The sequence below is a fragment of the Chiloscyllium plagiosum genome, unplaced genomic scaffold (assembly GCF_037043375.1).
Source record: "Chiloscyllium plagiosum isolate Xiang-an unplaced genomic scaffold, Cpla_swu_hap1 HiC_scaffold_44, whole genome shotgun sequence".
Taxonomy (NCBI): Eukaryota; Metazoa; Chordata; class Chondrichthyes; order Orectolobiformes; family Hemiscylliidae; genus Chiloscyllium; species Chiloscyllium plagiosum.
The window spans coordinates 10,885,112-10,902,136 of NW_028270182.1; the positions used below are offsets into that span (position 1 = coordinate 10,885,112).

A 17,025-nucleotide genomic window follows, 5' to 3' on the forward strand; every position below is an offset into this window, starting at 1 on the left:
ATGGCATTGTGGGACTGCAGCAGTTCATGAAGGCAGCTTGTCCCCCACCTTCTCGAGGGCAACTAGGGACGGAATAAACGCTGGGCCCGGCCAGTGACACCCACAATCCTGCAAATGAATAAAAAACATTGTCCTGTAGAACACCCCTCAGTCCTCTTCAAAATAGCAACTGAAGGATCTTTTATGTCTACCCAAAGCCAGCCTCAATTTTAGCCAACAGCCAGCATTTTCAAAACCGCAGTGCTCTGTTAACACTGCCACCAGAGCTGTCAGCCTGAATCTTTGTGCTCAGGTCTCCAGCATGGGAATGGAGCTCTTCAGATGAGCATTATGACTTGTCCATATGGTTATTTGAATAGAAAGGATTACAGAAAAAAGGGTGGCACGGTGGGCTCATTGGTTAGCACTGCTGCCTCACAGCGCCAGAACCCAGGTTCGATTCCAGCCTCGGGTGATTGTCTGTATAGAGTTTGCACATTTTCCCCGTGTCTGCGTGGGTTTCCTCCGGGTGCTCCGGTTTCCTCCCACAATCCAAAAGATGTGCAGGTCAGGTGAAATGACCATGCTAAATTGCCCATAGTCAGAGGGAAACGGGTCTGGGTGGCTTACTCTTCGGAGGGTTGGTGTGGACCTGTTGGGCCGAAGGGCCTGTTTCCACACTGTAGGGAATCTAATCAGAAAAGGCAGGAAAATGGCACTGACACTATCTTTTGAACTTGTTTCTTCCTGGGAAGCTGCTTCAACTGAGCAGCATGGAGAAGACGCCACAGAAACCTCGCTTCGGCAGCTGAAGAAACGGAGACGCGGCAAGTGTAAGTGGATAAAACTACTTGTGATTTGAGGTTGTCTCTGGCTGAGCCTGTTCAGGCACAGCACTGGCTACCTTGCCAAGCATGTCTGCAGACTCAGTCAGTCAATTCATTGCCCCTGACGAGTCATAGAGATATACAGCATGGAAACAGACCCTTTGGTCCAACTTGTCCATGCAGAACAGACACGCTAAATTAATCTAGTCCCATTTATGTGTAATCACTCATCCCTGGAGACACTCTGCTGAATCTCCTCTCCAAAGTCTTTGTTACGATGTTTTGCCTCACATCATTTCTGGCTGTTTTCCACATCCACTTAAAGCTGCCTTAACAGTAGGGTAGCCCATATTGTACACATGTAGCTTTGACCAGGGGCGTACAACACCAAAGGAGGCCATTGAGCCCATCAAGTATGCATGGGTGAGCCACTTCATGGTTTCTGCTATGCCAGATTCCTGGTATCTACATTTTTGAAAATTTGTCTGGAGGAAACTGGGTGGCACAGTGGCTCAGTGGTTAGCACTGCTGCCTCACAGCGCCAGAGACCCGGGTTCGATTCCACCCTCAGGTGGCTGACTTCAAGTGCCCATCCATTCTCCCCGCGGGTGCTCCAGTTTTCTCCCACAGTCCAAAGATGTGCAGGTTGGGTTGGATTGGCTATGCTAACGTGTCCTAAAGTGTCCAGGGATGTGTAGGCCAGGTGGATTACCCATGGGAAATGCAGGGTTGCAGGGATAGGGTAGGGGGTTGGGCATGGGTGGTATGCTCTTTAGATGGTCAGTGGTGACTGAATGGGCCAAATGGCCTGCTCCCACACTGTCGGGTTTCTATGGAAGTTACAGGCTGAACCCTTGATGGATTTGACAGGGGCATGAACTGAAGAGGCCAGGTGGGAAACACTTTTTTTTCAGGAGATCCTTACCAGGTGCAGAGCGGGACAGGAAAAAGCCAGGACTGGTGGCAAAAGTTGGGGTGGAAAGGCGGGGAAGGGGCAGTAGGATTGTGGGACTGGAGTGCACCTTACCGAGCGCAGCTCTTGTCAGAAAACTCACTGCTTTGTTCTCAAAAAGCAGCTTCAAGTGAGGGACGCAAAGGCGATGATCTGGAGGACAAGCTATTTGAGAAGGAAAAGAAGCAAAGTACAGAAAAACGTAAGTGAATAGTTGTTTCCTGCTCACTCACTTTATTGCCTATCGGTTTGTTCAACCATATATTTATTCACGCACCACCCTGACTTGGAACTACATCGGCTGCGCCCTCACTGTGTCGCTGGGTCAAAAGCCTGGAATTCCCTCCCACGGCATTGTGGGTATCCCCACACCACACCACACAGACTTCAGCCATTCAATACGGCAATGCTCCAGAAGAATTTTAAGGCTGATTATGAGATGTGCAAAACGGTGGCACAGTGGTTAGCACTGCTGCCTCACAGCACCGGAGACCCGGGTTCAATTCCCGCCTCAGGCGACTGACTGTGTGGAGTTTGCACGTTCTCCCCGTGTCTGCGTGGTTTTCCTCCGGGTGCTCCGGTTTCCTCCCACAGTCCAAAGATGTGCAGGTTAGGTGAATTGGCCGTGCTAAATTGCCCCATAGTGTTAGGTAAGGGGTAAATGTATGGGTGGGTTGCGCTTAGGTGGGTCGGTGTGGACTTGTTGGGCCGAAGGGCCTGTTTCCACACTGTAATGTAATCTTAAAAACGCACAATGCCCATGTGCTGTGAACGAATCACAAAACAAGATAAATAGGAAGTCCATCTTAGCCAGGCCAGCGTTTATTGCTCATCACTAATTGCCTTTGAGATGATAACTTCAACTGCTGAAGTCCGTGGGGTATAGATACACTCACCGTGTTATTAGGGAGGCAGTTCTAGGAGTTTCTTTTATTCATTTGCTGGCCAGCATTTATTACCCATCCCTTGATGTCCTTGAAGACCCTTTGTAGCGATTAGTACAACTGAATGGCTTGCTAGGCCATTTCAGAGGGCAATTGAGAGTCTATTGCTGTCAGCCCAGAGTCACAAATGCCAGCTCCCTTTCCTGAAGGACATCAGTGAACCAGATGGGCTTTTCCAACAACGTCAACAGTCTCATGATCATCAGTAGATTATTTTCCTATTAAATTCAAATTCTACCATCTGCTGAGGTGGGATTCGAACCTAGAACATTCGCTGAGTTTCTGGATTTATAATCTTGTGATAATGCCACTAGGCCATCCCTATTTGACCCAGCAACAGTAAGGGAAGAGCTGATGTAGTCAGGATGGTGGCAGCTTGGAGTGGTCCTGTCAGTCCCACTCCATCCATGCTATCCCCACAGACCTGCAAGTTCTTCATCTTCAAGTGCCCATCCATTTTCCTTTTGAAATCATTCATCATCTCTGCCTGCACCTGGATATTAGTCCCAGCGGTTACCACCTGCTGCATAGGGAGAAAATAAAAACCAAGCTTCTTGCAAATAAGAGCAGAAGTAGGGCCATTCGGCCCTTCAAGCCAATCATAATGATATTGGTTGTTCATCCAGTTCAGTTCCCTGTTCCCACTTTCGCCCCATATCCTTTAGCCCTAACAACCCTATCTAACTCTTTCAAAGCTTTCAATGTTTTGGCCTCAGCTGTGTTCTGTGACAGAGAATTCCACTCCTGGTTCTTGGCTCCCCTGGTCGTCAGGAGCAAATTCCAAATCAATGTCACTATCTCCTTTTCCCCTTTGATTTCCTTTTCGAAGTACTGGGCTTACAACTGAGACACAGTACTCTGAGGTTTGGCCAGTAGGTTTTGTACTCTATTCCCTTCGTAAAGGCTGGAATCTCAAGTGCTTGCATTTTTGATGACCTGATCAACTTGCCTAGTCTGATTTGGGAAAGGGAGAATTACAGGAGAGCAATTTAACAGGATCCCAATTGTCAGAATGTGGCCTCTTACATTGCTCAGTCACACCACTGCCATCAAACCCTTCATTTCTTCCCAAAAAGCTGCTTTTAGTGAAAACGCAGATGGGAACGCTGCTTCTCTGCCTCAGAAGAAGAAGAAGAAAAAGAAAAGGAAAAAAGCTGAGGAGAAAGGTAAGGAAGTTCTTTTCAAGACGTGAACTTGTGTCTACTTCAACCTTTTCACTGACTTCCATTGCTGGTTTGAACAGGAGCGGCTCAGTGGTTAGCACTGCTGCCTCACAGCACCGGGGACCCGGCTTCGGCTCCACCCTTGGGCAACTGTCTGTGTGGAGTCCGCACATTCTCCCTGTGTCTCCTTGGGTTACTTCCGGGTGCTCTGGTTTCCTCCCACAGTCCACAAATGTGCAGGTTGGGTGTATTGGCCATGGGAAAGGCAGAGTTTCTGGGATAGGGTTGGGGGGCTCTGTGTGGATGGAATGCTCTTTAGAGGGTCGGTCTGGACTTAATGGTCCGAATGGCCTGCTTCCACACTGTAGGGATACTATGAAGTGCTTGTGATATTGCTGGTAATCAGTTGTTGGCGCACTTCACACACTCACACTCACAGCACTCGTGCACACACGCGCGCACACACACTCTCTCACACAATACATACATACACACACACATAAACAGAAGTTGCAGCATGGTGGTCAACTTTGGATTAGATTTTATTCTCACATGTACTCGAGTATAGGAATACAGGAGTACAATGAAAAGTGTACAAAATCGCCATTCTCTGACGCCCGATTGGTTACACACTTGACTACCAAACTGGAATCTTAAAAAAAAAACCCAGCAGAAATAAACAAAACAAAGCCAAAATGACTGAAAAACATCCAGATATTAAAGTCAGGGGACAATTTCAAAGTTTGCAGATGAAAGAAAACGTGTACCAAACAAAACCAGAAACTGCTGGAGAAACCAAACAGGCCCGGCAGTATCCATGGAAACAGAAACCGGGTTCAGTGTCTCAAACCTGCTCAAACTGTTTGGATTAACAACACAGTGATCCTGAGTTTGAACCTGACTGCAGCAAACTAATGTCAATTTGTCAAGTTATTTTTGGAAACCCATCTCATTCATGGCAACATTTCCCAGTGCAACGCAGTCTGACCTACATGTCCCTGTATTACCGTAGAGAACTTTGGTGGGGGAGGGAAGAAAAGCTGTCTTTTCATGTTAACAGTATTACCCAAACAAGATTTAAGAAAAAGGAGTGGAATGAAAGGATTTGGATATTGAGAAAGAGTGGGTAAATCGAGTTGAGATACAGAAGCGGGGATGTTCACCAATGGTTACAACTAGGAATGGTTACGTTTCTGATGAAGAGCTTTTGCCGGAAACATCGATTTTTCTTGCTCCTCGATGCTGCCTGACCTGCTGTGCTTTTCCAGCACACTCTAATCTTGACTCTGATCTCCAGCATCAGGAGTACTCACTTCGGCCTAATGGTTACACCATGTCAGTACCATTTGCGGCTTCTCGGACACTTGAAGCTGTCCATGTTCAAGTTCAAAAAAATATCTGAAAATGAGATATATATTTTAAAAAACCACATTTAACAAGATGACATCCAAATTTGGGCTGACAAGTGCCACAGAAATGTCAGGCAATGACCATCACCAATAAGAGGCATTCTAATCACTACCCCTTGATATTAAGTTGTGTTATCATCACTGAATTCCCCCACCTCACCACTATCAATGTCCTAGGGGTTATCATTGTTCAGAAGCTCAACTCGACTCTCCACATAAACACAGCAGTTACAGGAGCAAGTCAGAGGCTGGGAATACTGTGGAAAGTAACTCACCACCTGACTCCCCAACGCCTGTCCACTAGGCACAAGGCAGGACTCTGATGGAATACTCCCCGCTTGCCTGGATGGGTGCAGCTCCAACACCGTCCAGGCCAGTGGCGCCACATCCACAGGCATCCACTCCCTCCACCACTGACGCTCAGTAGCAGCAGTGTGTACCATCTACAAGATGCACTGCAGGAGTTCACCAAAGATCCTCAGGCAGCACCTGCCAAACCCACAACCACTTCCATCTAGAAGGACAAGGGCAGCGGATACATGGGATCACCAGCCCCTTCAAGCCCTCCCACAACCTTGATGTATCGCTACTGTGTCGCAGCCTCCCCTGAAACACCACGAGCGATTCCCTGGTACATTTACAAAGAAAGGCTTGCCACAAAACATTTCTTTGGTCTCCTTCAGTTTTCTTAAGCGACAAGAGAGCAGAGGAGAAGGAGAAGGTTGCCTCTGTGCTGCAAAAGAAAAAGAAAAAAAGGAAGAAGAAACGTAAGTAGATTAAACAATTTCTAACAACAAAGTCTGAAGTAGTGCTCAGTTCTGTCTCTTTGATGCCATGATCTGTCCCATTAACAAGGAGTCTGACAAATGCAGGGCTCCTATCCTGTCCCACTGCATTTCTCTGCCAGGCCTACATTGCTCAGTCTGGTTGTCTGATAATGCCAACTGTTACTACGTTCTTATTTTCTTCCTCGAAGTGACTTTAAGCAAGAAAACAGCAGTGGAGGAGCACGCCACCAGCGCAAAGACGAAGAAACGTAAAAAGACGCAAGAGAAAAGTACGTTAAAATGGAACACAATCAAAGTTACCATAAAACAAGGAACTGTGGTGGCTGAAGATCTGAAACAAAAACAGAAATTGCAGGAGCAGCTCAGCAGGTCTGGCAGCACCTGTGAAGAGAAAGCAGAGTCAATGATTTGAGTCCAGTGACCCTCCCTCAGAACGTTGTCTCCACAGATGCTGCCAGACCTGCTGAATCTCTCCAGTAATTTCTGTTGATTGCATTTTGTGTTTTTTGTCTCCCTCTTTTGGCTGCCATACACAGAAACACATTGTTGTACCGTGGGCTGCTCACCTCGGAGCTGAGGAGATTGCAAGAGGTGTACAAGGTTATATTTGATTTGATTTTTTTATTGTCACATGTACCTCAGTACAGTGAAAAGGTTTGTTTTGCGTGCGGTACAGACAGATACAAAGGGCATAGGCGTAATAGAACAGAGCGAGGAACACAAGGTTACAGCTGCAGAGAAGGTGCACAAGCTGCAGAGATCAACATTAAATTTAAAATGTGAGAGGCCCATTCAGATATCTAATAACAGCAGGGAAGAAGCTGTTCTTGAATCTATTTGTATGTGTATAGAAACTTTAAGAAGGTGGGAGAGCATACATCCAAGATGGGAGAGGGGCCTTTGATGTTGGTTGCTTTCCCAGTGTGGTGGGAAGTATAGATGGAGTCAGTGGATGGTAAGCTGGTTTGCGTGATGGCAGGATAACAGGCTTGGAAGGAGCAATTCTTCCCATTAGGGGTTTGAGTTTTTTTTTTCACGGAAGCGTAAGAGGTTGAGGGGTGACTTTTATGGAGGTTTATAAAATCATGAGGGACATAGGTAAGGTGAATAACAAGGGTTGTTCCCCTAGGTCGGGGAGTTCAAAATCAGCGGGCATGTTTTTAAGGGAGGGGAAAAGGTTTTAAAGAAGATGTGAAGGGTAACGTTTTTACACAGAGGGTGGTCAGTGTGTGGAATGAACTGTCCGAGGAAGTGGTGGATGCGGGTACAGTTATAACATTTAAAAGACATTTTGATAAGTAAATGAATAGGAAAGGTTTGGAAGGATATGGGCCTGGAGCATGGACTGGTTTCGTTTTGGAACGTGGTCAACATGGACTGACTGGACCAAAGGGTTTGTTTCAATGTGGTGTGACTCTGTAATGGATGGTATCAGGGTGAAGGGACAAAATTTAAAGTTTCAGACTGGAGATTTAGGGATGCTATGGAGCATGTGATAAGAACTCGGGACGTCGCGAGGGTGCTGGAAGCAGAGACTAATTCCAAAGGGAAATTGGATGGCCACTCGGCGGGGGGGGGGGGGAATAAATTTTCAGGGCTACAGGTATCGAGCAGGAGAGAGGCACTGACTAGATTGCTCCGCATGGAGCGGGCATGGACTCAATGGGCTGAATTGTCACTGCCTCTACTGTAAATGACTCCATGCTCCAGCATGGAAGGAGCTCATTCAGCCCCTTGGGTGATCTCTTTGAAAGAGTTCACGAACAGCTCCCACTTCCCTTTGCCCTTGTTCTTTCCCCATCGCTTCATAAATTTTTCCCCTTAAAGCATTTATCCACTTTCCCTTTGAAAGTTAATGCAGAATAATTGAAAGCGAGCACTTCCCAGGTCACAAAAACCTGCAATGTCAGAAAATCATTTTTCATGTTGTCTCTGGTTTTGTTTGCAAAACCACGCTGTACAAGTCTTCTCAAAACTCACCGCACTGTATAAACAAAATGTGCCTGAGATGAAATATCGTCTTGTTTTATACTCCTAAGGGCCATTAGCAGGGATCTAGGGCTTGTGTTTTCACCTCTCTTGTGTTGTCCAACCCTGACCTTTCCTTACAATCTGTACATCCCTGAAACACCCTAGTACCAGTGTCTACTTCATCAGGAGTTATGAGTACAAGTTGCACAGTTTCACTGGTGCTACCTCACGTTTGCAATGATTTGATCCCTGTGGTTCTGGCCCTACTTGGAGCTCCTCTATGCTCCTTCCCTCCCCAGGTGAAACAACTGGCTCAGTGTCCATTGGTGGGGGTGGGGGTGGGGGTGTATGTGTTGGTGTGCCATCCAGTAAGACCAAACCCAGATGACACTCAAATATTTTGAGACCCCCCACCCCACCAAACCAAAATCCCTTTGGTGTTTGCAAAGCCCCAGTTTGTGACCATGTTTAGAATGATAAAGACCTTCATTGGGTTAGGAAAGAAACCAACTTTCTTCGGGGAATCGACAGCATGAGGTCCTTCTACTCATCACGTTTCTTGTTCTCGCAGCTTCCTGGTGTCTCTACATCGAGAAGTTGAGGTCCCAGAATTCACCTTGTGAGCTGAAGGCAGCCATTGGCGATTTTCTAAGTGAGAGGTCGGTCCCCTACAAAGAGATCCAGCTGGATCCTGACAGGTATGGGCTTGAGTTTCTCTCGCGGCAGTCAGTTTTCTATCCAACTGGGACATGATGTCAAATCCAGGGAAGGAGATGCTTTTTCTTTCCCAACTCTAGGCACGTAGTGTCAGCGGCAAAAACTCCCAGACTACATAAATCGTGTTCGAGAATAAAGCTCCATCTAGAACTTTGCCCATCAAACACTCCCAAGACAGGGACAGCACGGGATTAGATGCAGAGTAAAGTTCTTTCTACACAGTCCCCATCAGACACTCCCAAGACAGTGACAGCACAGGGTTAGATACAGAGTAAATCTTCCTGTACACTGTCCCTCATCAAACACTCCCAGGGCAGGGACAGCACAGGGTTCGTTAGAGTAAAGCTCTCTCTACACAGTCCCCATCAAACATTCCCAGCGCAGGTATAGCAAGGGGTTCGATATGGAGTAAAGCACCCTCTACATTGTCTCTAGCATACATTCCCAGGACAAATATAGCGCACAGTTAGATACCGACTAAAGCTTTCTCTATACTGTCTCCACCAAACACTCCCAGGACAGGTATAACACACAGTTAGGTACAGAGTAAGTAGCTTCTAAACACTTGCAGGGCAAATAAAGTGAAGCTGCTTTCCACTGCAAAATCAGATCATCCCAAATCAGGTCCAGGGTGGAAAGAGATGCAGTTAATTTCCCCAACTGCCTGCCCACAATACAACAATAAGCCCCCAATGGCTTTTCTGAATCTTATTGTAAACTTGCATTTGCACACTACAGAAGTAACTTTCTAACATCCCAACCCTTCACATACGCTGTGGAAAATTGTTATGAACAGCAGATATTGTCATGTCATTGTGTGCACTTAAAGATCCCATAAATATCGGAGAGGGGGGGGGGTGGAATGATGTTGCATAGTGTAGAGAAACATTGGTGCATTACCCAGGAGTAAAGGAGTCCAGCATCCACCTGAACCAGTGGGACTGGTGGTTAGGACCTGGGGTTAATGTCTCATCTGACAGACGGCTGTCTTCAATGCTGCAGAACTCCTTCACTACCCAGTCTGAATTGTTGGATGGGGTCAGAACACAATATCCTCACCAGAAGCAAAACTGCTGCTAACACCCATCGTTTGGAAGCTTGCTTCAGGTGGGGTCACATGACTGAGGGGAGTTTAGCATTATGCCATAACTGTAGATTCATATATCAATGTCTACAAAATGAAAGGATGCAAATTTGCCAACCTTCCTCTGGAATTCTTCCTTGATAGGTACCACCATCCAGTTCTGTCTCAATGTATTAAATAATTTTGCACCTTTTGCCTGTACATCAATTTGTAGAATCTGTACACCAGAATTTCATAGTTCATCTGAGCAAGTTTAACGTGGTTTCTCTGTATTTCAGGCCCTTTAGAAAAGAAGCCAAATGCTTTGCCAGTGTTTTGAGCAATCTGTGTACTTGTTTAAAAGTTAGATTTATTTGATCAATTTGACCGATTTCTTGCTGGCTCACTTCCAGCTGCTCCGCCTGTGTTGAACTGAACCATGAGGGCGATCTGAATGAAGCTCTGCAGTTTGGCACGTGCAACATTCTCGGACAAGTAGCAAGATTAAGCAAGGTGGAGAAACTGGGAGCGCTGAACGGCAGTGAGTCAGTCTCTTTTTTTTTTCAGCGCCTTCAGTTCACGATGCTCTGCTGAAGGAATTGTTTCCTGGCGTAGGAATCCCCTCAGGGTAATGAGCCTCCTGGTTATTGGCAAAGGGACCAGGCTCCATGCTGAGCCTGAACGATGCACGTTGCAAAGCTGAGTAGCAGGGGTCCTACAACGGAGACCCCAGTCCCTTCCTTTACCAACAGCCAGAGAGTATACCTCGTTTCTCAGGATGTGAAGAAGACATTTGGTACGTTTGCCTTTATTGGTCAGTGCATTGAGTGTAGGAGTTGGGAAGTCATGTTGTAGCTGTACAGGACATGAGTTGGGCCAGTTTTGGAGTACTGTGTGCAATTCTGGTCTTCCTGCTATAGGAAAGAGTGCGGAGAAGATTTGCAAGGATGTTGCTGGGATTGGAAGGTCTGAGCGATAGGGAGAGGTTGAATGGGCTGAGGCTATTTTCCCTGAGGCATCAGAGGTTCAGGGGTGGACTTTGATAAAATCATGATGGGCATGGAGAGGGCGAATAGTCGAGGTGGTGGTGGTGGTGATGGGGAGGTGGGTTCCAAAACTGGGTTTATGGTGAGAGGGGAAAGACTTAAAAGGGATCTAAGGGACAAAGTTTTCATGCAGAGGGTGGTGTGTGTATGGAATGAGCTGCCAGAGGAAGTGGTGGAGGCTGGTACAACTGCAACATTTAAGAGGCATCTGGATGGGTACATGAATAACAAAGGTTTAGAGGGATATGGGCAATGGAAATGCTGGCAAAATGGGACTAGATTAATTGAGGATATCTAATTGGCATGGATGAGTTGGATCGAAGGGTCTGTTTCCATGCTGTACATCTCTATGACTGTCGGAACTATATCTGATCACAAGGGACAGTTGCATCGTGGTAATTTTATTGGAATAGTAAATCAGAGAGATCAGCTAGTGCTCTGGTCTAAGGTCCAAATCCCACCATGACACCAAGGTATCCAAACCTTGATTATCATGGACTAATCATGAAACTACAAGATTGTCATGGAAATGTTTGTTAAAAAGTTCATGATGGTGGGTGTTGCTGGCTCAGTCCAGCATTTATTGCCCATCCCTAATTACTCAGAGGGCAGTCAATAGATAACCACATCGCTGTGGGTCTAGAATCCCATGTAGGCCAGACTAGGTAAGAATGACAGTTTCCTTCCCTAAAGGACACTAGTGAGCCAGTTGGGCTTTTCTAACAATCGACAATGGATTCATTAGACATCATCAGATTCTTAATTCCAGATTGTTACTGAATTCAACTTCCACCATCTACCATGGCATTTCGGAAAACTGATCTAGCGATAATGCCACTAGGCCATCACCTCTCCTTGTTCATGTCCTTTGCGAGGGACGTCTGGGTCATTCCTTACCTGCTCTGGCCTATGTATGCCAATGAATGTGGAAAACCACATGTTAGGTTTGCAAACTTTTGCCATGTTTGAGTAACTAAAGTAAGTGTGAGACCCTAGGAGGATGTAACTGGGGAATTGACAATGAGGAGCAAAAGAAACAGCAGATATTTTAAAACCAATGACCGTTGGATCCCTCCTGTTGCTGGAAAGGACAGGAATTTGAGGATGTTGACCCAGCGACAGTGAAAGAACAGCAGTGGATTTCCAAGTCAGGATGGTGAGTGGTTTGGAGGAGAGCTTGCAGGGCTGATATCTGCCACCTTTTATCCTTCTAGATGATTGGTTTAGAAAGTGGCGTCAAAGAAGGTTTGGATGGTTATCAAAGCATAGAACAGGGAAACGGGCCCTTTGGCCCACCCTTCTTAATTCTTTTCCCTCACCTAAAGCCTATGCTCTCTAGTTTTGGACTCCTCTACCCTGGGGAAAGATCCTTGGCTATTCACCTTATTTATGTCCCTCCTGATTTTATAGACTTCTGTGCATCTAGTACACACTGCAGCCGCGGAGTGTCAGAAATGGAGGGAGTGTATGTCTTAGGTGCTGGTTGGTTGTCAATCAAGTTGGATCACTCCCTGCACCACCAGAGGGCGCATATATCTCCACTGTTGCAAATCTCTTCCAATAATATTACAGTGAAAATGGAAATTGTTAGTGAACAGGAGGGTACAAGGGACTTGATGGAAATATGCAGGATTTCGGGGAGGATGGTACTATATCAGTTCTTCTTTTAGAGAGGCTTTGCAGACATGATGGGCCAAATGGCCTCCTTCCATACTGTAACCATTTACTGTTTCTGCTGTCCCAATGTGTGGCTCAGTATCAGTTTTTTTTTCAAAAAAATAATGTTCTTAGCATGAAACAGACCCTTTGGGCCAACCCGTCCATGCTGACCCAATATCCTAAATTAATCTAGTCCCATCTGCCGGTATTTGGCTCATATCCCTCTAAGCCATTCCGATTCATACGTCCATCCAGGTGCCTTTTAAATGTTGTAATTGTACCAGCCTGTACCACTTCCTCTGGCAGTTCATTCCATACATGTACCACCCTCTCCCTTTTAAATCTTTCCCCTCTCACCTTAAACCTATGCCCTCTAGTTTTGGAAGACTCCACCCTGGAGGAAAGACCTTGACTATTCACCCTATCTATACCCCTCATGATTTTATAAACCTCCCTGAAGTCACCCCTCAGCCTCCTGGGCTCCAGGGGAAAAGGTCCCAGCCAACACAGCCTCTCCTTACCACGACTGGAGGATTTGAGTTGTAACATCCTTGTTAGTCTTTGTTTTTTTGCACCCTTTCCAGCTTAATAACGTCCTTCCTATAGCAGGGCAATTGTACACAGTATTCCAAATGTGGCCTCACCCAAAGTACAGCCATAACATGACACCACAGTTCCTGTACTCTGTACTCTGACCAATGAAAGTAAATGTGCCAAACACCACCTTGTGTGAAGCACATTGGGAAGTTCCTCTACCTTAAAGGTGCTATTCAAATGCAAGTTGTGGGCTGAAAGGAAAGCTGGGGAGATGTTGAAGAGGATGATAAATGTGGAAAAGAACAGGAGCAGGCTAAAGAGAACAGAGACTCATGCAAATTAAAGTGGCTTTCTGCAGTCTCATGTAGGCCAGACCAGGTAAGGATGGCAGATTTCCCTCACAGAATGGGAGTAATGAACCAGACAGATTTTATCACCTGTGTTTCCTTTTAGGAATTGACTCTAGGACACTTCGTGTGAAAACCCTTCCAAGTGACGTCTGTGCCAAGGACCTTAAGCGTTTGTTTGAGAAAGTTGCTGGTGTTTGGATATGTCAGGACGTCAACAAAAGGTACGTGGTCAGAGTGTAGTTGGATTTGAGAGCAAGCAGGAAACCCATATAGACACAGGGAGAACGTGCAGTCTCCACACAGACAGTCCCCTGAGGGTGGAATCGAACACGGGTCCCTGGCATGTGAGACAGCAGCACAACCACTGAGTCACCACGCTGCCTGGCATGCTGAGATTTTATTTTCCTTTGGGGATTGGGAATCTTGTCTTCCTAAAAAGGAAGTAGAGTCCCTGAATACTTTAAGGCAGAAGTGGATAGATTCCTGATCATTTGAAGTGGGGGCCGGGGAGCCAAAAGGTTATCAAGGGCGGGTAGGAATTTGGACTAATCAGACCAGCTGCAATTGGCAAGGCAATAAGAGCATTAAGAGATTTCAACCTATGGTCGGTAAGTTATTTGGTTTAAAAAAAAAATTTTCATAACTGTGAACAATAACACAGAAGATCCACCAATATAACATGTTAAATGTAACTGTGTGTAACTGTTGTCTTGTTTTTCTTTGCCAGGTTTGGACTTGTCATGTTTGAGACAGAGGAAGACACAGCTAACGCGCTAAGTAATGGTGAAATAGAATGCAGAGGAAACCTGCTCCGACTGGACCGTGCATATCCAGTGAAACAAGGTATGTCTGTGGTCCGGTCATAGTGTCAAAGAGGGCAACAGCATGGAAACAGGCCCTTCGGCCCAACTCGTCCATGCCATCCAGTTTTTAAATTAATCGAGTCCCAATTGCCTGCGTTTGGTCCATGTCCCTCTATACCTACCCCATCCACATGCCTGTCCAGATGTTTCTTTAAATGATGAAATTGTAGTCGCTTCCACTGCTACCTCAGCAGCCCATTCCAGACACTCACCACCTTCTGTGTGAAACAAATTGACCCTCTGGACCCTTTTAAATCTCTCCACTCTCAATCTAAACCTATGCCCTCTATTCTTAGGCTCCCATACCTAAGGAAAAGGCTGTTGGCCATCATCTAGCTTATCTACGCCTCTCATGACTCTGTAAGGTCACCTCTCTGTCTCCTACGCTCTGGGGGGGGGGGCGGTCCCAGCCTATCCAACCCCTCCCTATAACTCAAAGTTTCCAGTCCAGATGGCAACCTAGTAAATCTTTTGTGCATTCTTTCTAGTTTAATAATATCCTTTCTACAGCAGGGCAACCAAATCATTTCCATTCAAGGTCCACACTGCAGCTTCTTTCACCTCTGACCCCATGCCGTGCGTTTGTCAATCCACGTCAACCTCTTCCTGGCCCCAAACCCCATTTGTCGCCTATTCATTAAGACCCATTTACCTTTCACCAACTTAACACGACACGTGCTTCCAATTTCTCCACTCGATCCTCAGAACCAAGAGTTTGACATGGTCAGTCAAGCGCAGCAGGTCAGGCAGCATCCAAGGAGCAGGAGAATCGACGTTTCGGGCATGAACCCTTCTTCAGGAAGGACTTCTTCAGGCTCATGCCCGAAACGTCGATCCTCCTGCTCCTTGGATGCTGCCTGACCTGCCACGCTTTTCCAGCAACACATTTTCAGCTCTGATCTCCAGCATCTGCAGTCCTCACTTTCTCCAACAAGGTCAGTCAACCCATGTGACTTTGCTCTGCATTGCCCCCAGTGCCTGAGTGGCTTCCCTTGTGTCAGACAACTGGACAGAGTTCCCTTTATCCACTCGACAGTTCGTTTGTAGTATGTGGCATGGCTGGCAAGACCAGAAACCTTTGCACAGCATAATAGTCCTTCAATAAGCAAGGGGCTTTTTTTAACAAAGGGGGTAAGTTCGAACCCCTCCGATAATTGTTGTGTTGCGTCACCACAGTCTTGCCATTAAAGAGAAGCGACTGGTGGTGATTTAACCTGCGGGCCACCAGATCTCAGCCGAGGCAAGAGTTTGAGAAGGAGAGTCCCTCATGATAACCTCAAGCTGGTGATGGGAATTGAACCCATGTTGTTGGCATCACACTGCTGTGTAAACCAACAATCCAGCCAACTGAGCTAAACCAATCCCCCGTGATAATTAATCCCACATACAAACTCCAGTTGGTTATGATGGGAGTAGAGGTTCCCTCCTAATAATAATTAAATCCAAAAGGCCCAGACAAATTCATCTCTCCCCTTGTAATCTGTTGAAGTGGGTTAAAAGGAAAGAAAGTCTCTAATCTCCACTTTATAAGTAACAAATAATAGTTTATTTATTCAACTCTAACAACAAACTATCAAACTGGACAATTTTCCCTGAAGTTCTAGCTGTTACCTAACTGAACTAAATTCTACTGGAAGGAATGCTGTTCAAGTCCCACTTGTATAAACCCAATTAATAAGAAAGCAATAAATTTAAACTTAATCTCTCCAAGTTCTTTGCTTTATCTCCACTCTTCCTTCTGTTGAACTAACATCACAAATGCTTATCTTCTGATGATCCCTCAGTGAGGGTTTTGAGCTGGGAAATACTGTGGTACTTTTGGGTCTTTTTAGAGAGCTTACAGATTTCTGAGAGAGCCTGATATTTACTCTTCAGATGGGAAGTGGCTCTCTGCCGATTTTCAAATCTCCCAGTTTTACATACCCTCCATGACGCATTCAATTCTTTATCATTTGATTGGCTTCTGGGTGTCAAAACAATCCGTTTTAAATTCAACTGGTCCTTAGTTTCCAAGTGTCTTTTTAAATTAATTGGCTGAATTTAAACTGTTGTCTGGGTAAAAAATGCCGCTTGGCTGTTTGATACAAAATGTGTTAATTCAGGTGCTCCCTGTGCACCTGCACTTTTAACTGCTGTTCAGTCCATTCTTAAACCTGAAAAAGAGCACCATCTCTGAAAGGGACATCCCAGTGCTTTGCCCCATTTTTACACACCAACTTTATGACAACTCTATCCCTGTCCTGGGAGTATTGGATCAGGGATGGTGTTAAGGGAGTTTTATCTTCCATTTAAAAGAGTAGAGGCTACTTTACTCTGTCCCTCACCTTGTGCTGCCCTTGTCAAAGAGCAGACAACAGTACGGCACAGGACCAGGCCGTTGGGCCCACCAAGCTTGTGCCAACTCATGGACTCCTTTCTAATACAGAACCTTTTGCCTTCTAGTGGTCTGTGACCCTCTATTTCCTGCCTATTCAATCTATCTCAAGATACCTCTGAAATATTGCTGTTGTATCTGCTTGCCCTATGAACTTTGGCAGTGCATTCCAGGCACTTGCCACCCTCTGTTTTAAAAACAACTTGCCTCTTGCATCTACTTTAAACTTGTCCCCTTTTACCTTATGCCCCTAGTAATTGACCTTTCTTCCCTGCACTAGACCCCGACTACCAATTCTACCCATGCCTCTCATAATTTTGTAAACTTCAATTGGATCAGCCCATTGCAAGCTTTTCACTGCACTCACTCAAGTGCACGTGACA

At 45.9% G+C, this 17,025-nt stretch overlaps 1 protein-coding gene across 17 annotated transcripts in view; it reads left to right on the forward strand.

Annotated features, from left to right (window-relative positions):
• The window catches only part of LOC122544342 (uncharacterized), a 126,719-nt gene that overhangs the window by 96,205 nt on the left and 13,489 nt on the right, over nucleotides 1–17,025 (forward strand). For 14 of the 17 annotated variants that reach the window (XM_087982767.1, XM_087982770.1, XM_087982769.1 and 11 more), the window contains 9 exons: nucleotides 735–812; nucleotides 1,880–1,960; nucleotides 3,779–3,868; nucleotides 5,958–6,041; nucleotides 6,251–6,331; nucleotides 8,605–8,731; nucleotides 10,227–10,354; nucleotides 13,509–13,626; nucleotides 14,133–14,248. In XM_087982767.1, coding sequence (XP_087838893.1) covers nucleotides 735–812; nucleotides 1,880–1,960; nucleotides 3,779–3,868; nucleotides 5,958–6,041; nucleotides 6,251–6,331; nucleotides 8,605–8,731; nucleotides 10,227–10,354; nucleotides 13,509–13,626; nucleotides 14,133–14,248 — 903 coding nt within the window. The remainder of the gene's footprint in view (nucleotides 1–734; nucleotides 813–1,879; nucleotides 1,961–3,778; nucleotides 3,869–5,957; nucleotides 6,042–6,250; nucleotides 6,332–8,604; nucleotides 8,732–10,226; nucleotides 10,355–13,508; nucleotides 13,627–14,132; nucleotides 14,249–17,025) is intronic. The other 3 variants (XM_087982768.1, XM_087982773.1, XM_087982779.1) reach the window with 3 other exon arrangements.